This window comes from Tamandua tetradactyla, chromosome 4, assembly GCF_023851605.1.
Source record: "Tamandua tetradactyla isolate mTamTet1 chromosome 4, mTamTet1.pri, whole genome shotgun sequence".
Lineage (NCBI taxonomy): Eukaryota > Metazoa > Chordata > Mammalia > Pilosa > Myrmecophagidae > Tamandua > Tamandua tetradactyla.
Genome location: NC_135330.1, coordinates 64643571 through 64671474, shown reverse-complemented (window position 1 = coordinate 64671474; position 27904 = coordinate 64643571). Strand labels below are relative to the sequence as shown.

General features: G+C 45.0%; 2 protein-coding genes across 2 annotated transcripts; one reads left to right on the top strand and one right to left on the bottom strand.

Moving 5' to 3' along the window:
- The first annotated feature begins 3488 nt into the window (after positions 1-3488).
- FCMR (Fc mu receptor) lies at positions 3489-23482 on the top strand. The gene is made up of 8 exons (XM_077157625.1): positions 3489-3666; positions 13221-13556; positions 14328-14468; positions 15879-16101; positions 18113-18243; positions 18659-18814; positions 19032-19090; positions 21662-23482. Exons 1-8 carry the CDS (start codon positions 3630-3632, stop codon positions 21839-21841), a joined length of 1263 nt encoding a protein of 420 aa, XP_077013740.1. The 5' UTR covers positions 3489-3629; the 3' UTR covers positions 21842-23482.
- An 87-nt stretch (positions 23483-23569) lies between these two features.
- On the bottom strand, positions 23570-27643 carry IL24 (interleukin 24). Its single transcript, XM_077156805.1, has 5 exons — positions 27473-27643; positions 26239-26301; positions 25121-25279; positions 24611-24685; positions 23570-23742 (listed from the first exon to the last, which is right to left on the bottom strand). Exons 1-5 carry the CDS (start codon positions 27641-27643, stop codon positions 23659-23661), a joined length of 552 nt encoding a protein of 183 aa, XP_077012920.1. The 3' UTR covers positions 23570-23658.
- Positions 27644-27904: the final 261 nt, after the last annotated feature.

Genomic DNA, 27904 nt, shown 5'->3' with positions numbered 1-27904 from the left:
TTTCGGGTATTTCCTTTTGGCTGGAATACAGTATACTACAAAGTAAGAAAAAGGCACCTATATAATGATTCGGTCATCCTAATTATTTGGTAATTCGTAATTTCTCTGTTAAAAAATCTTATAAAGAAATCTGCTAAATCTTACCCAACTTTGACCATAATAAAATTCCTTGTCAACAAGTCTTCTATAACTTTTTATATCCATTCAAATTTTATTCTACACTTTCCGCTTTCTCATTTTACTGTAGGCCAGAACTCCTCCCTTTTTCTTAAGGTAAACACATCCTGCATACCTTGCATACACAATTTAGCATAAGATAGGCTTTGAGTTATCAAAAAATCTTAGCTGATACCCTACAAAAACAAAATTACTGTTGAAATAAAGTTTGCCAGAGTAATGACTCATTTTGGCTAAATATAAAGTTAGTGTTTTGTTTTTTTTTTGTCATCTTAAATATCTAGTAGATGTACTGCTAGTTTAAGAAGAATACACCCAAGTAGAATAAAAATGTGTGCTTGTATTATACCTAACAGTGATAACCCAGAAAGACATAGCTCTTTTTATTAAACCAACAGCATAGTTTCATTTGTCAAAGATTTACCTAAATTAGGTGAACTAGAATTTTTTTTTTAATTTGGGGCTAGTTTCTGTAAGAATACATTTTTTTAATATTGGAAGTATTACAAGTTCAGTTTCTTTAATTCCTGGGATTTTAGGGGTATTTAATTTATATAACTCTAAGCCAATCTGAGTGGAGTTCCTTTAAGGAATTATATACATTCATTTGGTGATACCATCTGGAGTTAAGGAAATATCATGTATATATAGACAGACACAAATAAAGAGCTTTTATCTTCAACTCTAAAAATTTCAGCCATAAGTCAGACATAAACACAGAAATAGAGAACTCACTAGTTTATATAAAAGAGCTGGCTTTGGTCTTGGCCCATTTTATATTTTTTATCAAATACTTTGTATTCCAGGAAGATGGTGCAAGTCGAGGTACCCAGCTTGAAATGAAGGCTAAAGCACACCAATATCTATGGAGGACACTTTCAAGTTGCTCTCTGCCCTGGTGTGAACAGTATGGAGGACGTGGACTAGATCTTGGGTGGGGGACTGAGGAGAGACCCGGTAGCCACCTAGGGGTCTGCAAAGTCTGTCTGCATGAATAAACCTTCCGGTCTGTTTCCAGTTAAATCTTTTAGCCTTAGGTGGTTGCTTTTGGGATCTTTAAGTGCCTAGAGAGCCCCCAACGGGGAGACATTCACACATCACAGCTCACACCTCATATACTCACACATCACACATTCACACCTCACACTTCACATACTTCCACCTCACACACTTCACACTTCACACACACACACACTTCACACCTCACTCACACCTCACATACTCACACATTCCCACCTCATACACTCACACATCACACATTCACACCTCACACACTTCCACCTCACACACTTCACACTTCATGCACACACACACTTCACACCTCACTCACACCTCACATACACACACATTCCCACCTCATACACTCACACATCATTCACACCTCACACACCTCACATATACATCACACTCTCCTACCTCACATATTCACACTTTGCACACTCACACCTCACACACTCACACATCCCCACCTTATACACTCACACATAACACATTCTCATCTCACACTCACACCTCACACCTCACACTCACACCTCACCTATCACACATTCCCACCTCACAAACCAACACATCATACACCCTCACACTCACACACTCATCACATCTCCTCGTCTCTCTCTCTCTCAGTGAACTGCACAGCCCAGCTGTATCACAGCTGTAGGGCAAGTCGGGAAGGGTGGAGGCTGATCTGAGCCAAGAACTCTGGCAGTCGCTCCCTCTAACCAGAGGCCTGTGGCTCTCCTCTGACATCTTGGTCCAGTTGGTGGCTGGAGGAAATCACTACTACAGCTGCTCCGGGTCTTGTCAAATCAGATGGGTGTGGAGCAGGGGAGGTTGCCTGCCCACACAGCTTCCTCTGCACCTGTTTGAGCCTTACATTAGAATTTCACTGTGGATATTGTTGTTTTGGAAAGCATGTGACACACTTAATGTGTGTGGGCGAGTGCAGAGGGGTTGCATGGCACCACTGAGGCGATGGTTGGTCTGTCACCCACACCCTTCCTGGAAACAGTGTGGGAGTAGCCTACAGCCCCTGTGGGCACAAGAGGGGGTGGGGCCTGGAGGTGGCACCAAGGAAAGGACCTACTGTGGAACAGTCAGGAATAAAGGTCTGGGAAGTCACCTCTCTGCAGACATGAGATGCGACTCGGCCACAAGTGTGGGCAATGCCAGGCTCTGATGTTTCTTGGATGGATTCATCTGCAAACCAGCACCTAGGGCCAGGAAAGGATGGGGCCATGTGAGACACTGGAACCTTTCCTCCTCCTTGCTAGTGCTGCTGTCTCCAGACCCTTCTGATCAACCCAGGGTTAACTCATAAATAATGTGAGTCACACATTTCCACATTAAAGTATTCCTAAGGTTTCCCCTGGGCCTCATGGGCGGCATCTGAGTTAAGCAGAGCAAGGGTCATCCCTATTTTAGAGACGAGAAAATTGAGGCTCGGAGAGGCTTGCCCACAGCCAGAATGTATCATACCAGGACTAGAGCTCCGTCTTCTGACTTGAATCCAAAGCTGTTTCTCTGATCCCTCATGGCTGATTGCCTCAGCACCTCTCTCTTCTTCATCAGTCACTGGGCCTCTCCCTGAGACCCTTGGGGTCCTGAAGGATCATTCTGCCAGGCTGCTGTGACTTTAGGTGGGTTGCTGCATGATCTGTCACACCCTCATCCTGGAATCGCTCCTGGGGTCACTTCTAGTGGTCTGGGACCCTGCCAGAGGACAGCCACCTTATGGAGGTGGTTGGTAGAGATGAGGGATGGCTGGTCCACGTGCAGGGCAAGCTGTGGTTAAGACCCCTGGAATGACATTCTGCAGGACACCAGGGATCGTCCAGTCCCACCTTTCATTTCATAGATAAGGAAGCTGAGGCTCAGAGAAAGCTAGTGAAATGGCTCAATGTCCAGTAGTTAGTTTCCCCATGTACTTGTCAAATGAGTTCATTGGTTACTGGTAATAATGACACCCAGAATCTTCTGACTTCAGGCCCAAGCTTCTTTCCATACAGCCTTCATCAGATGGGGGAAAATTGATAAGAAGGCTCTTATATTCTGAAGACGGGGATAAAATAAAATTGGCTCAGGAATGTATTAATAGACATTAAACATGGGACTCTCTAAGAAAAAGCATCAAAGAAAAAGAAATATCATGTTTACTAGGTAATAAATAGTCTTAGGAAGCTGCCTAAAGGCCCTCAGAAACTTGGTAACCCTTCTCCACTCAGCACAATATGTTTCCGCATTGCTGACTTCCTGTTTTCTGGTATTTTCTTTTTAGCATTTAACTAATTAGCAAACAAAACAGATGGCCATTTCCTCATTTTCACGTCTTGCTTCTCGTGGGGACCAGAAAACTCTTTTAAGCTTCAGATTCTGAAGGGCTCCTGGGTGAGCTGTGGGTTCTTTCCCCCTCTCCGGTGGCTCTTGGATGGGATCTTGCTCTGGGAAGAGCCATGGACCTCTGGCTTTGGTCACTTTTCTTCCTCCCAGGTAAGTGCTTTGGGGAAACACCACTTCGCAGACATGAGATTCTGTTTGGCAAAAGGTAGGAGGCTTGCCAGGCTCTGATTTTTCTTGGTTGGTTTCATCTGCAAAACAGCATCTAGAGCTGGGGGAGGATGGGGGCATGTGAGACAGTGGAGACACTCTCTGTTCCTTGACAGTGTTCCTCGCTCCAGACACTTCTATTCTGCACAAGTGTTAACTCATAAGGACTGAAGGTGTTGTCTCTCCCAAGCATATTAGCCTATTAATATGGGATCTTTTCATAGTACTGACAAAATTCCTCCTTCTTACCTCTATAATCTCTTTCTTTGGGTCTCTACTCCTAAATTTTTAAATTTCAACTCTAAATGAAGACTCTCTAACCTTTTCTATAGCCCCAAACTATTTCCTAAACTCCGTAGTTCAATTTGCCGTGCCTCCTAGGCACCCCATTTTAACATCCCACCAAGGCCTGGAAAACTGCATGCCTAACACTTAAACTTGGACTCCTCACTGGTCACCATCCAAACCAGCAGCTACTCCATCTGTCTTAACTGCCTCTGATAACAACCAGACTAGCTTTATTAAAAATAAAATTAAAAAAAAAACAACTGTATATTTAGAGCAATTTTAGGTTTACAGAAAAATTGCACAGAAATTTCTTCTACACCACCACCACGCCACCACCACCACATACACACACACACACACACACACACACACGCACACACGTAATTTCCCAGATTGGCTTTTTACCCTCTCTTTTCATTTATTCCCACCCAGGCCTTGATACAATCAATGGTCAACTCACGTAGTTTCTAGAATCACAATTATCAGAATCAGAAGCAATAACAGGAATGGAAAGAAAAGAAATACATAATCATCTCTTAATTGTCTTCCTGGCTTTCTCCAACTCAGCATGCATATCGCTCCAGATTACCCTTCCTAAAGTTTGACTTTAATCATACAATTGCCCTCCCCCAAAATCTTCAATGGCTCCCACCTACTGCTGAAGCTCCTCCCTTGCATTTGCCATTCACACTAAGAGTTTACCACACTCCCTTGCACTTTCCTAACCTCCACCCAGACAGGACTGCTCTTTGAACACATCCAGGGCTTTCCTGCCACCCTGTCTTTGCTCATGATATTCCTTCTGCCAGGAACATCCTTCCTCTCACCTCCAGCTTTGATGGATCCTCCGAAGTCCATCTCAAACTCCACTTTCTTCTTATAGATTTTCCTGAGATTCCTCTTCTAACCCAACAGCTGATCACATTTTACCTTGTCTTGTAGCTCAGTGTGTTTCCTCTTTATTTTGTTTATTAAATGGTGAGCTCCTTGAGGATTGAAATAGTTTCTTATACATAGTTGCCTTCTTTGTGAGGTCTTGAATATAGAGGAAACTCAAATATTTGTAGAGTAGGAGAATGAAAAACTTTAAATGTCCAAATGAATGGAGTTTTCATGAAACTTTAGACACTGCACTAGGTAGAGGGAGATAGGAGGACACAGTCAATTGTTAACTCAACTTAAGCCTGAATGGGAGGAGGGGCTGGAAGGGGGCAATGGAAGGTCTGTAGGAGAAAACCTCTACACACTGCACCGCCTCACCTGCCCTGAGCATTACTGCCATTCTAGCTGGGCCAGAGGGGTCCCTGCTCTGGGTCCCCATGCTTTAGAGTACCCACTCCGATACTTTTCCAGTCATGCCCATCCCCAGAAGGAAAATGTTTACAGGCCCAGGGGGTTGTGCCCTCCCAAAGCCTTCTTTCCCCCATATACACACCCTGTTCTTGACCTGGAATTCCTCTCCAATTGACTCTAGGCCGACTTCCAGTGATTCTGTAAGCCTCTATCTTGGGTCTCCTCTTAGCCTGTGAAAGTGTGACCACAGTTGGCCATTGTGGAGGAGGTAGAGGGAAGGGGCTAGATGGAGCTTGTACATGCAAGCTGGGGTATCCATGACATATACCAAGACCCTTGTGGTATGGGCAGAAGACATGAGAGAGAAGAGAAGGGAGACAGGCCAGAGCTGGGAGCAGAAGGCCAGTTTCCCTACATTGCCACGTTGTTGAGTAGACATCCAAGGATCATGTGAAATTGTTAAGACAGGGGACCAGAACATATTTTGCTCAACAGTTTATTAGCTTGAATTATAACTTAAAAATACTTAGACACATAGTATTTGAGTCTTCATTTGTGCTTTTGTCCAACATTGCATTGGCCCTGCAAATGTTAAGGACAGGCCTGGTTCCCAGAGACCGAGGCATGCAGTACAAGCTGTCAAACACTGTGTCTGTTTTAACAAAACAAGGCAATATCATATGGTATAGGCTTTCAAATCTCATTTACCTTGATGGATAAAGACAAATACACATGCCATTGTGGCCCAGTACACACCACACACACAACTAAAATCCATTCTTAACTCTTCAGTAAGGAGATGAGTATCGTCTTCAGCAGTCGGTGGATTACAGTGCCATTAACTGAGCTGGGAAGAGTGGGTGAAGAAACAATTTGGGAGGAGAAATCAAGAGTTTTCTTTAGGTCATTATAAGTTTGACATACACCACAGACATTCAAAGGTAATCGAAGGACACTTGGTTTCCCATCCAGCATGTAAAAACTTGGAAATCATCTCTCCCATCCTAACAACAAGAAAAAAGCTGGACAAACAAACAAAAATACAATTTTTCTTGAAAAAAAAACCTCTTAAATCGATCAGAGAATTGAGGTCGCAGGGCAAACCCCTGTCCCCAAAGCGAAACTGATAAAGAAAACCACACCTTATGTAAAGAAGCCCAGAAACTGCCAGAGACAGTGCTACTAGGGCCACCTAAACCATAACTGATGGACTGCTGAGGCTCAGTGTGAACTAACGAGAATTAAAGACTCAGGTCGGGGCCAAGTTTTCGGGATGCACCCACGTTTTCTTGAGTTTTACATACCTACAACAGCCCCATAATGTTCTCCCAGTGAAGACTGGAGAAAGTGCCTTTCATGTTTCCAGCAGGGGGAAGGGGGAAGTAACCATTCTGAAATATGTCCAGTGCAGTCCGTTCTCCTTAACAAAAGCCTACCCTCAAAAAAACAAACAAACAAAAAAAACACTATTTTACTAGAGCCTAACTGAGTTAAGATGTTTCAGAACCTAAATGATTTGGGGAAGGGTGGTACTGCTCCAGCCCCCTCCAGCCCTCATGTCTCACTTAGGACAGGTAGGAGAAAAGCTGAGAAGCATCTGTGAAGATCACAGCCCAGGCACAGGCTCGGGAAAACAGAAACCAAATCATGGGATTCTAGAATGCTTCTTGTCCCCCCACACTTTACATGACAGCAAGAGGGCTCCTGTGTAACCACAGGGGATCACAACAGTAAGAACTACAAGGCTCACACACAACAGGGGAGACAATCAAGAACACCAGAGGACATTTTAGCCTCAGATACCTATGGCTACAGCAAACAGTAAACAGAGCTTAACTCCTGGACACACAGTGTGCCCCTCTCCAGCCATCCTCTAGCCCCCATCCCATGTTCCCAAGTTTGTTTCCACCTCCTCGCTGTTTTCCTCATTTTTCCTTCTCCTTGGAAGGTCCTCCTTTGACCTCTCAGCTTATCCAGAAAGCTCAAGCCCTGTTTCTTTCTCCACGCTTTCCTTGACACATCTTATTTGCCCAAACTCCTTTAGAGCTGTTCTTAAATGTGTGGTCTGTGGAAGAATTTCAGGAAGCTGGTGGAAGAGTTCTCTCTGCTCCGTGAACATACCATGTTCTCCCTTATATCCTGGCCTTTACGGGATCTGCTCATTCTGCCCAAAAGCCTCTCTCCTCCATCACCCACCACCCCCACCTCATGCCAATGCACACATACTTTACCCTATGAAAACTCTTCCCAGAAATATGCAGACACTTATTGAGAATCAGTTGACAATCATACATGGCTTTACTCTTTTCAGCCATAGCATAAGCATTTTTGATGTCAGAGATTCATGAAACAAATTCAAAAAATAATTTTTTTACAGCAATCACACAGAAAGTACAGATTTCCCATATATACCCCCCCCACACACACATACACAGTTTTCCCTATTATTGACATTTTGCATTAGTGTGATGCCTTTATTGTAGTTGATGAATAAATCTTATAATTATATTATTAAATGTAGTCCATAGTTTACATTAGGATTCACTTTTTGTGTTATATACTGCAATGGGTTTTTAATTTTTTTTATTCTGGTAACATATATACAACCTAAAATTTCCCATTTCAACCTTTTTCAAATATATAATTCAGTGGTGTTAACTGCATTCACATGTTGTTGCCATCACCACCGACTATTACTAAAACTTTTCCATCACTTCCAAACAAAAACTCAGCATCAACTGAGCATTAATTCCCTATTCCCTACCCTATCCTGGCCCCTGGTAACCTGTATTCTAATTCCGAAGTCTATGAATTTGCATATTCTGGTTATTTCATGTAAATGAGATCACACAGTACTTGTCCCTTTGTGTCTGGCTGATTTCACTCAACATGATGTGTTCAAGATTCATTCATGTTGTATAATATCAGAATTTCATTCCCTTTCATGTCTGAATGATATTTAATTGTGTGCATATATCATATTTTGTTTATCCATTCTTCCATTGATGAACACTTGGGTTCCTTCCATCTTTGGCTATTGTGAATAATACCTCTATGAACATGCAAATATCTGTTCAAGTCCCTGCTTTCAATTCTTTTGGGTATATACCTAGAAGTGAAATTGCTAAGTCATATGGCAATTCTATGCTTACTTTTCTGAGTTAACCACCACACTGCTTTCCTTAACAGCTGCACCATTTTACAATCCCACCAACAATGTATGAAGGCTCCTATTTCTCCACATCCTTTTCAGCAATTGTTATTTTTTATTTTTTATTTTTTTAGTGGTAGCCATTCTAGTGGGTGAGAAGTAGTATCTCCTTGTGGTTTTGATTTGCATTTTGGTGGAGGCTAATAATGTTAGGTGTATTTTTATAGCTATTGGCTATTAGTATATCTTCTTTGGAGAAATGTCTACTTAAATCCTACCCACATTTTTTATTTGGGTTGTTTACCTTTTTTGTTGTTACATTGTAGAAGTTCTTTATCTATTCTCCATATTAAACCCTTATCAGATATATGGCATTTTAGTTTGCTAAGCTAACAAAATGCAATATATCAGAAATGACTTGGCTTTTACAATGGAGACGTACTAACTTATAAGCGTATAGTACTTAGACAGTGACAATGTCCAGATCAAAGCACCAGCCAGCAATGCTTTTTCCCTGAAGACCTGCTACTGGTGAACCTCAAGGCACATGGCGAGGTCTGCTAGTCTCTCGTGGGTTTCACTGCTTCCAGCTTCTGTCTTCAGTGGCTTCCTCCCAAGGCTTCTCTGGCTTTTTCCTGTTTTCTCTCCTTCTTTTATCCTTTTATAAGACTCCAATAAGAGGATTAAGACCTGCCGTGAATGAGATGAGTCACATTTCAATTTAAGAGCCTACTCACCAAAAGATCCTACTTACTATGGGTCCACACCGACGATAGGTTTCCACCGACACAGCTGGATTAGCTTTAAGAAGATGATCTTCTCAGGGGTATAAAAGCTTCAAACCATCACGTATAGTTTTCCAAATATTTTCTTCCATTCTGTAGGTTGTCATTAATTTTCTTGATAATATTCTTTAGTGCACAAAAATCTTTAATTTTGTTGAAGTCCCATTTGTCTATTTTTTCTTTTATTACTCATGCTTTTGGCATAAAGTCTAAGAATCCATTACCTAACACAAGGTCTGAAGATTTTCCCCTATATCTTCTTCTAGGAATTTTATCATTTTTGCTCTAATATTTAGGTCTTTGATCCATTTTGAGTTCATTTTTGTACGTGGTGTCCTAATACCAGGTCCATCGTCGTTCTTTTTCGGGGTCTTTTTTTTCATTCTTTGAAAAAATGAAGTGTCTATTCCTAGTAAAGTGAATTTATCCATTCCTAATATAGTTAATTTCAGCCTCTTCTAAAGGACAATTAGACTTTTTTCTAGACTCCCACCACTATCTTTTTAGCATGTTTGCATTCTTCCTCTTGTTTAAGAAAGAAAGAAGAATGATAAAGCTGGGCATGTAAAACTTACATAGTACCTTGAGTTTTCATAGTTCCACTGTACATTAAATAGTTCGCTTCAACTTTCCATACAACTAGAGAAAAAATATGATGCTAAAAGATCTGTCCTTTGGAAATAAAGCATGTTTTGATTATTTTCAATATGTTATTTAAGAAAAGCAGGCTGGCCACTGTGGCTCAGTGGCAGAGTTCTCACCTACCATGCCGGAGACCCGGGTTCGATTCCCGGTGCCTGTCCATGTTAGAATAAAAAAGAAAAGCATTGCCTCTCCTACTACCAAAGTCAGATCTGTGTGTTTAAGTCATTAAAGCCATAATCTCATATGCAATCTTATTTCAGAACTTAATCCTTATGAATTACCATTAAGTCAACCAAAATTAATGGAACGGAAACTTAAATTAATTAGATGCTAAATCTCTTCTCAGTGGGTCTTTAGCCCTTTTCCTCCCTCCTCCCAAAATTCACAGTTCTAAGTCTCAAATTAGATTCTGAATTTTTTTTTATCAACATACAACCATAAATTATAGCTTAGAATTAACTGCTTAGCAAAATATTTCAAATGTCTTTTTTTTTGGTAACAAAATCAATTTACCTCTCAGAGTTAAATAATGTTCTGCGTAAGTTAGATTTCCAATTTACATTACTCTCTACTAGAACTTTTTTTTTTTTTTTAAAGGAAAGACAGAGAGAAGGAAGGAAGGATAGAAGGAAGGAAGAGAGGAAGAAAGGGAAACATCTTTTTAAACATTTTCTTGTTTTATTGTATTTTGTTTCTCCGTTTTCGTTACATGGGCTGGGGCCGGGAATCGAACCGAGGTCCTCCGGCATAGCAGGCAAGCACTTTGCCCGCTGAGCCACCGCGGCCCGCCCTCTCTACTAGAACTTTTGAGCATTTATAATATCAGCATCCTGAAAAGGCTAATAAGTTAGGGCTTTTCACTTTCTTCACCATTTTTATATACTGTGGCATTTTATTAAAGATACGGGAATGTTCAGTTTGGGGGTTCCGTTTCTACCATTGGAATACACTAAATGAAGACCACTTCATATCCTTACCGTCTTGTAGGAGAAATAGTGCAGTAAGACAGGCCTTTCCCATTAGCTGAGCAATAACTGAAACCATGCCTTGATCAGATACACCCATTTAGAATAGTTGCATGGAGAAAATGAGATCCAGTCCTGAGTTTGTGTTATGCTTCATGCTTTAAGAACTTTAGTTGAATTAACCATTTAAATAATAAATATTTACTCGAAGATATTTTTACTCTAGTATTTGTTAAGTTATGTTTTTTGAGATTTTCAAGATGCAGCGTTGAAGTCGAAGATACTGTTTTATGATGAATTATGAGTGAACTGCTGTCCATCAGTACACAGATACTGACCAAGTGTCCTAACGGCTGAGTAGAGAAAAGAAGGAAACCAGACATGTGCCCCTCCACCCATCATGGGTTGTTTATTGAAATCACAAGATAAGGAAAATCATACCAACAAAGGAAAACAGAGGGAAGATGTAAAAAGAAAAAATTTAAATCGGAAACAACAGTAAAATATATTCTATAACTTGAAAACAGTGTGGAAATGCTGAAGCAAACTTCTCTTGAGTTTGGGCTTTACTGAAAAAAGAGGAAAGCCTGTTAAAGTTTGGCAAGGGGTAAGAATGGAATTTTTTTCTTAAGCATGTTCTCTCTACCACGCATTGCACTAGGCACTTATACGTAATCTTTTCACTCAATCCTCATAACAACTTGGCCAAATTTAAGTATTCTTGTCCTCTTCTGCTGATGAAGAAACTAAAATTCGAAGATGACATAACCTGCCCAGCACTAACAACTGGCACATAGCAGAAAGTCCAGGCTATTTCTACCACCCCATGTTACAAGAATGTTCTGAGTTTACTGAAAAAAAAATGGCATGACCCACTAAAGTTCTCCTTTTTCTTTTCTTTCATTTTTTAACTGAGTAATACCAAGGCCTAGTTCACTTCCGGTGCATTTCTTTTTGGCTTTTCTGTAGTGGCAATATGGATTTGCGACACTGTAGGATACCATATAAAATTAATTTTGTCAGCATATTTTCATTTAATTTTTCCTAAATAATTAATGAGACCCCTTATACAGTATTTATACCGATTTAAATGGAATCTTCCAGAAAAAGAAATCCACTGGGAATTATTTTCCTTACAGATTTTGACTAGCCCCTTTATTTATTCCCCACCTCTCCCCCCACCCCCACAGGCTTATCTTCATTCTTTTGCAAATGGGTGGTCAGTGTACTCAGCACCATTTGTTGGAGAGACTGTCTTTCCCCATTGAGTGGACTGGGCACTCCTGTCAATCAGTTGGCCGGAGATGTGAGAGTTCATTTCTGAACGCTTAATTATATTCTATTGGTCTGTATGTCCGTCCTTGTTCCAGTACCATGTTGATGAGCCACAGCACTAATTCCTCCCTGTTCCACACCCACCTCAACATCCAATGTGTGCGGACCTGTGCACACACTCACGTACGTCTTTGCTTTTTCTCCTGCCTTTCATCCCCATTCCTTTAGGCCACAACTGAAACATCACTTCTTCCAGAAAGCCTTCCTCAAACTAGTTCATCCCCTGTAACACTCTGGATTGGGTGGTACTGCTTGGTGCTTCTAAGCACCCATGAATCCTCATAGGGTCAATTAATTTCACTGTCCACAGAGTCTTTTGTCCAATGTGCAGCTTCTATCCCCGTGCTCTCTGTTGTGGGATTTAGTACACGGTGCTATAGTGATGGTCCATTTGTCTGGATCACCCATTAAATGATTAGTTCTGTGAGGGGAAGGATGCTGGCCATTTTACAGTCACATGAAAGTCATTCAATAAATACTCAGTGAATGACTTAATAGATAGAACTGTGAATAAATGGCTGGTTGGATGGGTCTGAGCAAAACAAAACTGAAAAAGAAAACCTGTTATAGTATAACTGCATCTTGCCTCTCATCACCACCCTTGGGAGTTACGTGCTGTTTGGGGTCAACAGTGGCATATTAGCTCTTCTTAGAGTGGGTTTTAAAGTTTTGACTGTTCTCAGGGGGTTAAGGCTTGGTGATGAGCTGGAGTTGGGACTGAGGATTAGGTTAAGGCTTTGGCTGGGGCTGGAGAGAGTCTGGCTGGGACTCAGACTTGGTCCTAGGACTGGGATGGACATAGAGCTGAAATGATGTTGTGAGGATGAGGATAAGGCAAGAGATCAGGATGGGGCCGAGGTTAAGGGCTGGCTGAGGCTTGGGCTGCTAATGGGAATGGAACTGGGATTGGGAATGAGAATGCTGTTGGGCTCGAGCCAGGGTAAGGTTTGAGCTAGGGCTGGAGTTGAGAGTGTGGCTGGGATTGGGATAAATTGGGGATGGGTTTTCTTCTGCATTAACGCCTTCTCCCTTCAGAATTTGGGGCTCTGAAGACTCTCCCAGAAGTAAAGCTGGAAGGGGAGTTAGGAGGATCCATTACCATCGAGTGCCCACTCCCTGGAATGCCCCAGAGGGTATATCTGTGCCGGGTCATGACTGCCTCTGGAGTATGTAACACCGTGGTGTCCAGTATGAACTTCGTCAAGGAGGAATACAGGAACCGAGTCAGCCTCAAGCTATACCCAGACAAGAATCTGTTCCTGGTGGAGGTGACAGAGCTGACTGAGAGTGACAGTGGAGTCTATGCCTGTGGGGCAGGCATGCATACAGACCGGGACAAGACACAGCAAATCACCCTACATGTCAGCAGTGGTAGGTGCCCCAGCTGATTGGATGTACCATTTACCCAGAAAACTTTTCCATTTGGGGAGACTGAGATGACCAACCACAGCTATAGCAGTTCCCCAATAGCACAATAGAGTCTTGTGCTATTGCCATATTAGCCAGTCTAATAATAATTGGGATCCTAATAGTTGAATCCTCACAGGGTCAGTTAGCTTCATTGTCCACAGAATGTTCTATCCGATGTGCACAAAAGGAGTAAGATCAGTGCTTTACTTGTATTGCCCATCCCACCCAGGGCACTGTGTGGTTGGGGGTGAGATTGGGAACAGGTCACGAGATTAGGAGAAATTGGAAGCAAAATGACATAATTGTCCTAAATAATTGCCCATGAGAAATACCAGGGATGAATATAAAGAGAAGATACTCCCTTTTCAAGGCACATTTGTCAGCCAAACTCATCACTTCGTGGTCTGATCATCCCTTAATTTTTCCTAAATCCTGTCTTTCTCCTTTGCTCCACTGACTTGCCCGTAGACAGGTAGCACTAATTCACAGTCTGCAATCCCAGTGGCCTTTGATGGTTTGCAGGGAAGTTTAACTGGGAGCCAGGGTAAGAATTTAATCTTCGGGGCAGCCCCCCGCCAAGTTCCTTTTCTACTCCACTCGGTGAACCCAGGTGTCATTGCCTCACTGCCATCCACCCTGGCTGAGTCAGCCTTAGCTCACACCAACAGTCTCTTCCCCAGGCCTTCAGTCACCTCCCGGAGCCCAGTAATGTCCTCCTGTTGCCTCCAACAGAGTATAATCCATTCTGGGAAGAGATGCTGAAACCTCAGACTTCAAGATTGTTTCATAGACTTCTACAACTGCCGATGTCCTCTACTCCCCCTTGGTCCTACATGCCTGCAGATCCCACTTCTACTGAATTCATATCCAAAGGTCAGTTCCCCAAAGCTAGGGTGGGAAAGGTGGAGGCGATGTTGGACTACTACGAAGGGTAGGAGTGTCTCTGTATGTTCCCACAGAGGTATGTGTATTCACAAAGCAGAGGTGCATCTCGGGTGCATGTTTCCCTGCATTAGGAGAGAGTACCTCCCTGCAATCTGCTTTTCAGGTCCCTCAAGCATACCCTATAGCCAAGACACCTGCCCTACTTACAGATTTCACACATTACCACCAGGTGGCGCTACAAGTAATGAAATTTGTGCCCCATTCACAAAATCTAGCTCTTTTATGAATGGCTGGCAAAACTAAAACTGAGCAGAGATAGTCATGCCTCCTGCTGTCTTCTGCTCACTGGTGCCCAGAATTTTAACTAATCTCTTTTGCAATAAAAAGATTAATGATGATCACGCTAAGGATACCTTTATATTTCTATATCATTTCCCAGTTTGAATCAAATTGACATGCAATATTCCCATCATATCCTCACATCTACCCTGTGAGTTGGAGACATTAATTGAACATTATTACACTAGGAGACCCTGCTGGGTCCCAGGAGGGATAGGGTAACAGAACAGATCATATATCCAAGGTTTATGACTGATAGGTTTGGGATGGGAGAAAATGACAAGCAAACAAATACAGCAGAAGGAAAAATGGGAATAGAACAGCAAATATGCCTTTTCCCCATGCTCAGAGGAAGGTAAATGTTCTGCCTGAGCAATCAGGGAAGGCTTCCTAGAGGAAATGGTATTTGAAGCAAATATAGATAGGAATTAACTAGGTGTAGATGACCTGCTAAGAAGGCATTTCGGGCCATGAGGACAAGACCGAAGGTTGTCCAGGTAAAAGAGAATAGTGTGTACGGGAAAGAGACTGCAACCCAATACTGCTTGAGACTGGGCTATGTATTTGAAAGGTGTTTTGGTATGCTAAAGCTGCTGGAATGCAGTATACCAGAAATGGGTTCGCTCTTTCAATGGAAATGTATTAGGTTACAAATTTACAGTTCTAAGGCCATGAGAATGTTCAAATTAAGGCAGCAAGAGGAAGATACCTTCTCTCAGGAAAGGCTGCAGGCATCTGGGATTCCCCTGGCACAGGGGAAGGCACATAGCAATGTCTGCCGATCCTTCTCTCCAAAATATCTCTGGGAGTCTGTGTGTTGCTCCTGGCACTCTCCAAAATGTCTCTGTCTTTTATCCTCTCATAGAGGACTCCAGTGAAGGATTAAGACACACCTTGAATGGGCTGGGTTATGTGCCAATTGAAATAGCCTAACCAAAAGGCCCTACCCACAACAGGTCTGCCCCCACAGGGATGGATTTAAAGAACATGGCCTTTTATGGGGTACATAACAGCTTCACACCAGCACAAAGGGCCGCTTTTTCTTGCTCTCTCCTACAGTATCCACACCAGCTCAAAAGACTCAGACCCCTCCAGCCTCCCACCTCTCCCCTGCCCACCCCATTACGCACCGCCCTCGAGTTTCCAGAGTATCTTCAATAACTGCTGCCAAGTCCCCAACCCTCCTGCCATCCACCACAGCCTCAAAGACCTCCGCTTGGGTGGAGCTAGTCAGGTCCTGGACGGCCAGCCACCATCACCACACCAAGCTGCACAGGCAGAGGTAAGAAGCCTCCTTGGTCCAGGATGGGCTCATCCCCAGGCAAAGTAGGCTAGAGGTAGGAAAGCCACAGAAATCTTCCTGCAATGGGTACCATTAGAGAAGCTTCCTGGCATTTTCTCTTCTAGAGCACTGCAAAATACACTAGCTATGAGTATAGCACATTGACTCAGTTTCATTAGGGTTATGCTTGTCAGTGCCCCAGCAGGAGGTCCTTGGAGATGTGACCCAAGTCCTTCAGTCACTCAACATTCATTCAGACCTCTTTTGATGAAGACGAACTCTAAAGAGAAGTATTTAATCTCGCACATCAATTTACAGCATTAAGTAGCACTATGATCATGTACTGATGTGGGTGGCAGCCACACTGGCTGCTGTACTGTAAAGTTAAGAGGATGACTTCTCTCGCCTGAGTCCATCATCTGGACTGCCCCCTGCCCCCATGGACAGGTCGTTTAATCTCTTTGGATCTCCGTTCCTTCATTTGTTATCTCATGGGGCCGTTGTGAGAATTAATGAGTTAATTCAAGTGCCTGATATTTACAAGTACGAAGTGTTAGCTGCTGTTTTTATATTAGAATTGCCTTGGGAAAGTTTGAAGAAAAAAATCATAATGCTTAGGCCACCACAGACCAACTTAGTCAGCCTCTTGGGAATGGGCCCCCAGCCCCGCAACAATACTTTTCTGGGACTCTCCGGGTGATTCTAAATGCACCTAGGCTTGAGAACTACTGGTCTTTAGCTGTGCTGCCCAGTTTGGTAGCCAGTCATCTGTGGTTAATCTCAACTGAGATCTGGATTTTGAAGGTGATACAGAAAAGAACGTAATAAATCTCATTAATAATTTTTATATTGATCATATGTAGAAATATTAGATGTTTTTAGGTAAATAAAATATACTACCAAAATTACTTTCACCTGTTTCTTTTTACTTTTTTGTTAATGTGGCGTCTAGAAAATTTAAAAGTACTTACGTGACATATATTTCTATTGCACAGCACTGGTCTAAAGGCTGGGCTTCATTTGAGAAGCGCTGGAATGGGCCACTAGGGGACAGCATTACGGGCAGCCCCCTAAGGAAACCTATGATAATTGGATTTTCTTTTTTTTACCTACCATAGACAAACAGTGTTAGTGTAGAAAGGGACATCCAACATCATTTGGGTTTTATAAATGAGGAAACTGAGATCAAGTGACTTTGGTGGTTTAAAATTGAGCCAAGACTCCTGTTTCATCACCCAGTAGTACATCACAGCAAACTACCAGTGAGTCGAGAAGAAAACATTTCCCGAGTCTCTACAATGTGCCAGGAGCTGTGCTGTATCCCGAAAACATAAAAGATGATAACATGCAATACCCATGTCTTCCTCACTAACTAATGCAAAACTGACTGTGGCAAGGGTTGTAAAGGGTACAAACACAAAAATTGAGAACATGGAATGGGGAAAAATTTATTGTGGCTTACCATGATGGGAAAAGAAAAAAGGACTTTTGTACTGGCTCTTTAAAGAAAGCAAAATTTCAATGAAGAGAAAACCTTCCAGGCAGGGAGAACACATACAAAAATAAATCCTCTTTGCAACAGACATTACAGTTACAAGATGCTAACTAACATTTAATACTTGTAACAGTCTTGTGAGGAAACTGAAGAGCAGAGATTTGGAAGGCAGACCCGCATTTATTGAGCCTTGCTGAAGACCAAGTGTATCAAAGTTCTTTATAACCGTTATTTGACTTCGTACTCTAACAGTTCTATGATAATTCGCTTTACTATCCCCATTTATGAGAAAATAAGGCTCAGACGAGTTAAGAGATTTGTTCAAGATCACAAGACCAGTAAAGGTAGGAACCTGAATCTGTATCCAGGTTTCCTGACGCCATAAATAAGGTCCTTTTGAGGGGAAAAAATCTTTAGCCCAAAGGTACAGGCCATGTCCAAAAAAATGTTGGCCACTGATCAGTAAACCTCTCTCTCTTAGTGACCCTCCTTCCCTCCCTTTCCTTTCCTCCTCAGAGCTTTTAACCATGGCCTGTCTGGGCGGTCGGCAGATCAAGGATTTCACATCCTGATTCCCGCCATCCTGGGCCTCATGCTGCTCCTGCTGCTGGGGGTGATGATAAAAAGGTCCATTCTAAGGAGGAAAGGTGAGCGCTTGGCTCAGGTTTTGCTTAAGAGCTGAGCCCAGTTCCTTCAGAATCCACTCTCCCCCTTCTCTCCCTCCCCACGCCATGCTCCCACCGTATTTCTCCCCCATGAAGAGGGAAGACCCAGGGAGCTAGGAATGAGCAGCCTGGGGCGTGGAGAAGGTGGGATGGAGGTCTGTAGTTTGGAATGGCAGGAGGAGAGCGGCCTCACCCTCTAGTCTGCAGCGAGGGTAGAGCTGTGCCTCACATCTTCACACTTTTCTTGGCCATCCACATGCCATTGCCAAGCGCGGGGAGGGGGAGGCGGGGGGGAGGGGGAGATTTCGGATTCTCATGACCCAAGGGTGGGGAGGGGATGGCCGCATAGCCTCTGACAACATTTTTCTTTCTCCCTCCCCGGGGCTTTGCCGAGAAGCCTTTTCCAAGCGGGTCCGCCGACTGGCCATGAGGATGCGCGCCCTGAAGGCCTCCCAGCGGCGCCCGTCGCAGCGTCCCCGCGTGTCGCAGCGTCCCCGCTCCCAAAACATCTACAGCGCCTGCCCGCGGCGCGCTCGGGAAGCAGATGCTGCCGGTGAGGAGCCGCGGGTGGGACACACAGTGGAGGCAGAAACACCGTGGGTGCAGAGGGCGCGCACCGCGCTCTGCTCTCGGCCCCAGGGAAAAGCCCGGCGCTGCGGGACCCGCTCCTCCTTCTCAGGGTTCCCGGCAGGGCAGGGCTGGAGGCGGGGAAGAGTGACTCTGGGCGCCTCCATCACGCCCTCATCTCTGCCCGCTCCGGTTTCCCTTAGGTGAACCGGAGGCCTCTCCCCCATGTCTGGGAGCAACTGAGTCGGGCGCGGCGCCTCAGGTAAGCTCTTCTTCGCCCCTCGCCTAGTTGGCGGACCCAATCGGAACCCGCCGCCCCAGACCTGGGCTGGGCGTTCACCCAAGCGCGGTTACTGGAGCAGCAGTTTAGCTGCAGGGCGCGCGGGCCTTCCCAGCAGTTCCTGGGCTCTGAGCCTGGAAAACAAGTTGTATCAGTTTCCTTCTTGGATGGCGTCAGTAGACTGACTGCCGAAGAATTGTGGTAAATTTAGTCATGTATATACTTTTAGCCAAGCATTTTTCCTGGGATAAATGTGTGCTGGATGCCAGGAGCTCTTTGATTGATTAGATGGTAAAGCTCCAAATACGCAAGAGCTTTGATGTGGAAGAGATTAGACTTCTAGGAGATACTAGGCAGATGAGAGCTACCCAGACAGTTTCACCTTAATATTAGGGAGACTTTTCTAGTAAACTCCCTCAGATGCATTGAAGGCCCTTGGGCCTGGCCTGGATGATGGCTTGGCAGAGATGTTGCAGATGGAGGCCAAGTCTCCAGTAGCAGGGATTCCTCTTTAAATCTGGGAATGGTCAGAGGGGACTCTTTTTTCTATCAATGGCCATTAATGGGTGGGTAAAAAACCTTTAAACTGTCCACCTTTGCTTTCCCAAATTAAGAAGGGAAAATGTTCAATTCTCTAATGTAGCCCACGGTAGCTAAAACCTCAGGAACCAGAAAAAATGAGCTCTGACCATTGTCCCTGTTTTAATTGACCTGTATTCTAAGCTACTGCAACAGACTCCAAAATAGAGGTCTCACAAGATGAAAGTCTATTTTCCTCTAGTAAAGGCCCAAAAGCAAGTCTACGGGTGGTGGGGGTGGATGGGGCTGGACCACGAGATCATCCATGGTTTCAGGTTCCTTCTGTTTGTTGCTCCACCGTCCCCTGGAGTCTTGCCTGGTTCATGGTCAAAGCTGTGGTCAAAGTTCCATCACCAGTACCATGTCTCCATTCCAGCCCGCAGCAGGGAGAAAGAGAAAGTGAAGGGCAGCCAGCTTCTTTAGGAAAAGACCCTGAAATCTCACACACCACTTATTCTGGCATCCCACTGGCCAGAACTTAATCATGTGGCCATGCCTACCTTCAGGGAAGGCTAAGAAATGTAACCCTTGGCTGGTTAATCATGTGTCACCTCCAGCTTCCTGAGCTTGCCCTTATGACCCAGACCTGCTAGAGAAGGTCCACGCTATCTTAGAAATGGTCCAACAATTCCCATGACTTTGGCTTGGACCATGCTCAGCCTTTTTCCCCGATATATTCGGTGATATATTTTTACCAAGACCCTTCCTTGCCCATCCTGGACACTCAAAAACTCAATCTCCTAGACTGAGCTTGAGCTAAATTTTGAAGTTGCTAAAATGTGTCCTTCCCAACTTCCCATTACTGAACTTCATCTTCTCCCCTCTTATACCGGCTTCTTTCTCTTAAACTGCCCTTTGGCTACACAGGGCTTCACCTGGGCGTGTACCTGCTCCAATCTACTGTGCCCCCCTGCTTGAAACTCTTATTCCCACTAAGTGCCAAAGGTAACTGATGGAACAAGCTTATAATAAGTGGCAAATGACTGATTGATGACAGGTTATTTCAACCTTCACAGAGGGTATTTTACTCTTCTTTTTATTTTTAACTTTTTTTATTGTATAGTATAACGTATATACAAAACAAAGAAATGAAAAAGCAATAGTTTTCAAAGCACTCTTTAACAAGTAGTTACAGGATAGATCCCAGAGTATTTTACTTTTTTAATCCAAAAAAAAATGATCTCAAATGAAGAATGGTAACAGACAGTGGGAAATATATTTTTGAAGCAAGCTGCTGCTGCTTCCCTGTTTGGTGAAGCACCAAAAGCCAGAGTTCCTTTCAGTGAGCACTCACTGAGTGGCTAACATGTTCAGGAAACTGTACTTCTAGTTCTCAACACTTGTGCTTAAATACCTGACTGTTCCCATTGCGAACTTCTTCGGTGGATGTTGAGTAATTATGCCATCTCTGAGCCTTGATACAGTCCTATCCTCTGAGAACTGGCCATCTTAAAGGCGGATGACCCGTTTCTGCCTGGGGAAGAGGAGCACCTCTGTCCCCACGTGGTCTGCTGTCTTCCTGCCCTTCCTGGAATGCACTGTCATGCCATGTCACGGCCTCCCTGAGCCTTTACAGAGGTGCAGGGCGTGACTCACCCTACTTCCTAATAATTCCTAAGAGGTTGCATATTTATCCCACAAGTCACATCATCTAATCCCTGAGGTGAAACTCCTCTGGCAGCGGGTTCCCCTTCAGACCCATGCTTAGCCATGTGGTTTTACTTTAAGCCCTGTGGAAGGCATTTCCTATCCATATTAGATCTAAGTGTTTTCCGGTTATTTAGAGTGAGACGCCACCCTGAAAATCCCCAGGGCTGGGCAGCTTGATGGGGCTCAGTCACCTCTGTGTCTTTGCTTTTTGGAAGTCAGCAACCATGCACGTGCCCTTTCTCTCCCCTTTCCCACATTTTCCCAATGGAAAGACACTAAAATCACCCTCTCCAAATACAGTGATGTTTCTTTGATCATTCCCAGGTGTTGGAAGCTCTCTGTTTTTGCTCTGAGGGGGCCCTGAAGACCAGCTGTGAATACATGAGCTTCTACCACCAGCCTCCTGCCGAGGGGAGGGCTGCTGATGCAGAGGACTACATCAATATTCCCCACCTGACTCACCTCTCTGGCTCTCCCCCCAGGCCTGGACCTTTGTGCCAATGAGTCTTATCTGTCTGCTGATTTCCAACACTTGTTCCGTCTGTTCTTGGCTCCCTCATCAATTCCCCGCCTTGACGCTCATCCCTAGTCTGTCTGTCCTGAGCGTAGCTCTGGCCTCTACTTCCCTTTTGCAGCCCTCTCTGGTCAACAGAGGACTCTGAGCAAGTGTCCTAACAGGTTGAGGGATTTGGCTGTAGACCTTATGGCATCAGGCTGGAGCACAGGCACCGCTGTTGCTTCAGAAGTCCTTCCAAGGCTTGGACCTCACACCAACAGAAGCTCCTGGGGCTGCATCATCCTGAGGCCCCTGGAGCTAGGAAGGGGCCTGGTATGAAAATGTCATCTTGCCCTGATTCCAAGGCTGCCACTTAGGAGTGAACCATTTATCTGTTAAGGGCAATGTATTTGATGTGATGAAGGATTCTAAATTTCCAGAACCTATCTTGTTGGCACACAACATGTTTGGCATTGCTGTTCCCACATCTGCTTCCTGGTTAATGAAAGCAAAGTTGCATCAAAGTTAGATAGGCCCAAGATTAAGAATCAGAAGCATATAGATGTCCCTAAATCCTCTCCGCTCTAAGTCCTCTTTACCTTTAGTCACCTCATTGAAATACCCAAGTACCCTGACCACAGCATTTTTCCTCTTTTAGACGTAGTTTTTATCTCCTCCTTGTCTGTCTTCCAGAATCTGGCTTGATATTTGTGCAGTTAATGTTGGTCTATTCTAGCCCCTTCTGTCCAAAAATCATTACAGCTCTCTATTTGCTTCTCTTTGCCAGTTCCAGATAATTCATAACAGGGCAGAGAGGGGAAATAATGTGGGGTTCCTGGAGGGTCAGGAGTTCTGCCGTAGCACTTCTGACTCCTAAACATATTCTTTCTCTCTGGAATTTTTGAGCAACATCGCAGTCGGCTACTCTATCTTTGGAATTAAGTCAGCTACAACGTTCTTAGGAAGAAGGCTTTTCCCAGACACAGACATCAGCCTGGCTGGGCATGGATCCAGAACTGAAAGGAAAGGCTGCCAGATTTGTGTTCTGTTGCCTTTTATTAGCAGGAAACGGCATCACAGATTGGGCAGTGCATCACATCGGCAGTGTCAGTTTGACACTGGCAGTCTCTCAAGTGGCAGATGAGAGAAGAATGACTAGGATAATTTTAAAAGGTCACCCAAAGGGGAAGGGAGGTGGTAGCGGGGTGAGGAGTGCAGGTATGAATGAAATGTTCAATGAGAGCCTGCTTTGTGCTGAGCACCTCAGCTTTCTTTGTATCTTCTATCATTTAGCTCTCTGACCAGTGTCCCTGACCCCCACCCCAATGCTCTGTCCCTGCAGGTATCATAAGATAATGTGATTTCTGTACCCTCAAGTTCAAGTGCATTTCCCAGGATCCCTCAGTGTTTCTCGACAATTCAAAGTCCAGACCAAAAATCCAGTTTATTAAATCTTTACTGAGCGCCCACCCACTGCCCACACTGGGGCAAGTGTTGCTGAGGATACAAGAGGCACGCAGGGCACTCTCCCTGCTATCTTTGCAGAATGTTCAGTCTCACAAATAGAGATAACATCAGTTAAAACACTGACAGCAATTAAATACAGTTATAATAAATACAGGAAACCTCTTTGTGGGTTATTCACAGCATCCAAGGGAGTCTTCCATGGCTGTCATTGGTCACTTAATGAATGAAGTTTTTGAACACAAGCCTGGGCCAAGGATGGGACCCACGGCCAAGGGTATGAAGTGACCCAGAGGACAGCAAGGAAGGGACAGCCATTTGAAATGACACGGAGCCAAGGAGAGTGTCCTGGACTACACATTCAGAGCTGGTAGTATTTCTCCATCCATGTCAAGAGAATGTCCACTTCTCCAAAGGCTTTGGTCACAGCTGCCTCTATGTCCAACTAGAGAAAGAGGAGAGTTGAAGGTCTACCATGTGATCACAAGAATACATTTCTTTCTCACCCCCTCTTCTGATCAGGCCTGATTTCCAAACACGGGCTGGGTCAACCTCGGGATGGCCTCTGGTAAACTCCCTCATCACCACACCCCCATCTGCTTCAGGGAGGAGTACAAAGGAGCCAGTGAGTGGCAGTGGGTGAGAGGCAAGGAAAAAGCCTATGGCACTCCTGACACCAAGAACCATAGAATCTCAGCACAGGGTGGACCTGGGCCAGTCCCTGAGAGCAGATGAGAAACCGGGGGCCCAGGTGACCCGTTTCCATTGACTGTTACTGCTCTTGAGCACTTATTTACAGGCTGATTTATCTATTCCTCAAAAAAATCTATCAAAGTCATACATGATTTGGGGGAGGACTTGGAATGGAACTTGGATTTTCTTTGTTGTTTTAGTTTGGAAAAAGGTAACATAATTTCCCAGATTTTTTTTTTCTCTCAGAAATTAGACCATTTGAGCATTATGGAAAATACTGTGGATGTGGTTATGGTCCCTCACTTCTGACTAATTACCCAGCTCAAGTACACATAAAACTCTGAAAGGGAAAACCCCTGCTAGTAAAATTACCTTGTAGAGAAATACAGTAGCATTCTAACTGGAAAGCTGACAGCAAAACAGACCACTTAGTTTGTGATGCTTATGCAAAGTAAGTGCTATTTAATGTGATTTGCCTGTGATCGTGCTAATTCTGGTGACCTTGGGGCAAGCCTGGTGGTCACCTGCCTTGAGTTCTGCCTGAGGTCTCTGACTCATGCTCATTTGTTCAGGCTGATCTATTCCTGACTGGCCAGCCCTCAGCTCCTGACCTTGATTACCTGTTTAAATGCTCTCAGGAACAGCAGAAACCGCTGGTGTGCACTCTCACTGATGGAAAACGTCTCATTTTCCTGCTGGGAAACAGAAAAATAAAAAGTTGTGCCAAGCGTTAGGTAGGAGCAGAGGCAAGCCTCATCCTTCTTGTTCTTCATGATGCCAGAGGGATTTCCAAGGCCTGAGAGGAATCCCACATTCTCAAGGTAGCAACAAAGACTTCTACAATATGACAGGCCCTGCCTCTTTTAGTTCTCACAGCAATTCCATTAGTGGTGATCATCTGCATTTTACAGATGGGAGAGCTGGAGCCCAGAGAGGTTGACTGTTTTGCAAAAGGTCACCCAGCTAGACAGAAGGAGACTTAGACTTCTTGGTCTCCAAAGCCTGCACTCTCTTCCTACATACCCCACAACTCCCTATTGTAGAGTGAAAGCCAAGACCACCAAAGGGGAAGAAAGACCTCAAAACACAAGTTTTCCCATCGGCCCCAGTCCCAGCTTTGTTCTACTCACTCTGGGTTGCAGTTTTGACAAAATGATCATAAAGTTGTTGGCCAGCATAGACAAAGACTTCAGCATCCTGAATTCAATTGCCTTATTATAGTAGTTTTCGAACACCGTATGCAAGTAAAACTTCAGCAGGGCGTGGATGAGATAACAGCTTTCAGCATCCTGGGGAGAGTCTGGGTCACTCTGGCAGGCAGCCACCCACCTCCAGCCCCTGGTAAGATTAGCCCACAGGCCACACACATGCATTAGAGGCAGGAGCTCCTTTAGGAAATGATGATAAACATTAGCTCCGAAGGAGACGCCAGGGGCCGTGTGGACCAGTGCCCTGTTTTACAGGAGGACCCTCAGACTGAGAGAGAGGACATGGCTTGCCCAAAGTCACACAGCCAAGCAGTGACAGACACAGGTCTAACTCAGTACCTCTGCCTGCCCATCTAGTTAATATTCTTTCTTCTACAACATGCCGCCTCTGCAGTAGCTATGGGGAGGGCAAGCTGGAGCTGTGCTGGACCCTTAAAAGCACCCAGAATTTGGTGGTTGAGAGCTGGCAGGGAACATAATTGTAGGAGAAGAAATGAGGGAAAAAGAAAACTAATGTCCTTGAACACAATGAATGCACACTAGCCCCTTTGAGTTCTGCGGTGTGAAGCTCGGTGCTTGCAGTGATTCAGGACTCAGAATGTTTGTGCGCAGGGCTCAGTACCTTTGGGCTCAGGCAGCAGTACATTTGTGCTCACTCACAGACTAGATGGTTGATGAGAAAGACAGTCATAATTGAGAGACAAAGATGGAAAAGGAAGAGGAGAGGTGGACCTAGGCAGGTGCCCATTGGGATCTACATAAGCAAAAGAGAAATAGAGACGTATGGCAGCTCTGGCTAAATTAAGAAAGATCTATGCAATCCTTAATCCCTACCCTCTCTCCCCATGCCTCAAGGCCCCACCTACCCACCCATATGCCCACACAGTTATAACCCCAGAGACGGGATTTACTGGCTAACTACCCATCCCTTTCTTGTATAGTCCTAGCCCAGGGCAGAAGTGAAGGGCCTCTCCTGTCAGCCTCCTCCAGCCCCACCAGTAGTGGAGCAGCCACAGTCACCCTCCCCAAGGTTTGATTACCGAGACGTTCTGCAAAACCTCCTCCCGCAGTAGCCGGACACTCGTGATGTGATCCTGAGCTTGCTATGAGAACAAAAAGGAAAGAGGTCTCCAGGTAGGGGGTCAGCATAGAAACCAATCCTGCAAATACGTGCTGCTTCCCCAAACCCTTAACTCTACCCAGTCTGTGAGGTCTCAGAGGGACCAAAGGAGGACCCAGGAAGGGCTGTGCTGAGCTGGTCCCTGGGGAGATGGTCCAAGCTTCCAGCCATGGAAAACCACTAGGCTTAACCCACAGGGGCAGGTGGATCCAGGAGCTCCTAGAGCCTGATGTGAGACCTGGGTAGGGTCCTATTTGGATCCTTTGGTCATCTGAGACTAGTAGGGAAAAAAGCTGTTTGGTTTAAGAACAACTTAGGAAAGGATTTTGCCTCCATATCCCTGGGTGGTGGTCGGCTGCTCCTCTGAGCTGCCAGTGGCCCTTGGAGCTTCCTCTGAGGCCCAGCCACTCATTCCAGCTCTTGGATTTAGAGTCAAAGGAGCCTCCAGAGGAAGGGGCCCGAGAGCCCATTTGCCCCACTCCCTCACTGTGCAAATAAGGAAACCGGCTGGGGGGGGGGCGGGGAGCTACTGCTCGGGTTCCCTTCAAGGTCGAGATAAAGCGCAGGGGCCCTACCCACCAGTCGGAGCACCACTCCCCCTTTCAGCCCCCTTTTTTTGCCTGACCCCCTACCCCTAGCATCTAGATCATGTATTGTTTAAGGAGTTCAGGGAATTCGGGAAGATACTATTGGAGCACTTCAGGCGCAGGAGGCATCTACCACTGTATTTCACATACGTCCCCAACCACGCTCAGATTTGCCATCCCTTTCTCCCTCTAGGCTAGTTCTAGGCATGTGGGCACAGACTAGCAGGAGCCTGACAGAGCAGTAAGAACTCCAGGGGGTCTCAAAGGACCTCCCATGACCTCCAGGCAGGGAGCCTTCCTGTCCCTCGGGCACACAGATGGAGCCTGGATGAATCAGGTTCCTTCTTTAAGCCCCTTTATGCTCTGCTTATTTTATTATAAACTGATCACATCTTTCTGAGCCTCACTTTCCTCCTGTGTGAAATGGGACTTGTAAGACCTTGTGAGCTAACAGCGTCATTGTACAGGAAAGTGATTAGCAAGCTGCAAAGGACCCCACTGTCATAAAATAGCACCCTCCACCCACAGTAACCCCCAAGCCTGGGCTGGAAACAGCACTGTACTCACCACAGCATCTCTAATAGTCCAGAAGGCCTTGGACAATTCTTGGAGAATGACCCCCTGCACTCGGCAGGGCCCAAATCGAAATTCTTGGCCCTGGACCCCTGGCACCTGGCTGCAGAGAAGCAGGAGCAGGCTCAGGCAGGGGAGTGCCACCATCCGCATTTGAGAACACATCTGCAGCAACAGGACAGCCAGGGAAACCCTGCTGAAAGAAAGGTAGGCATCCCCTCTGAGGCAGGCCGGATCCTGTGCGTTGACCAAGTGGGTCCCAGCAGGCCTAGCTCAGCCTCAGGTACGTGCTGAGAGGAAGCCTGAGACTGGGGCGGGTTCCCAGCATTAGAATTTGACACACATGTGGCCTTGCTGGAGCACTCTGGGTGGGGGGCAGGAGCCTTCCGTACACCCACGGGTCCTGCCCTCCCACCATGCCCACCC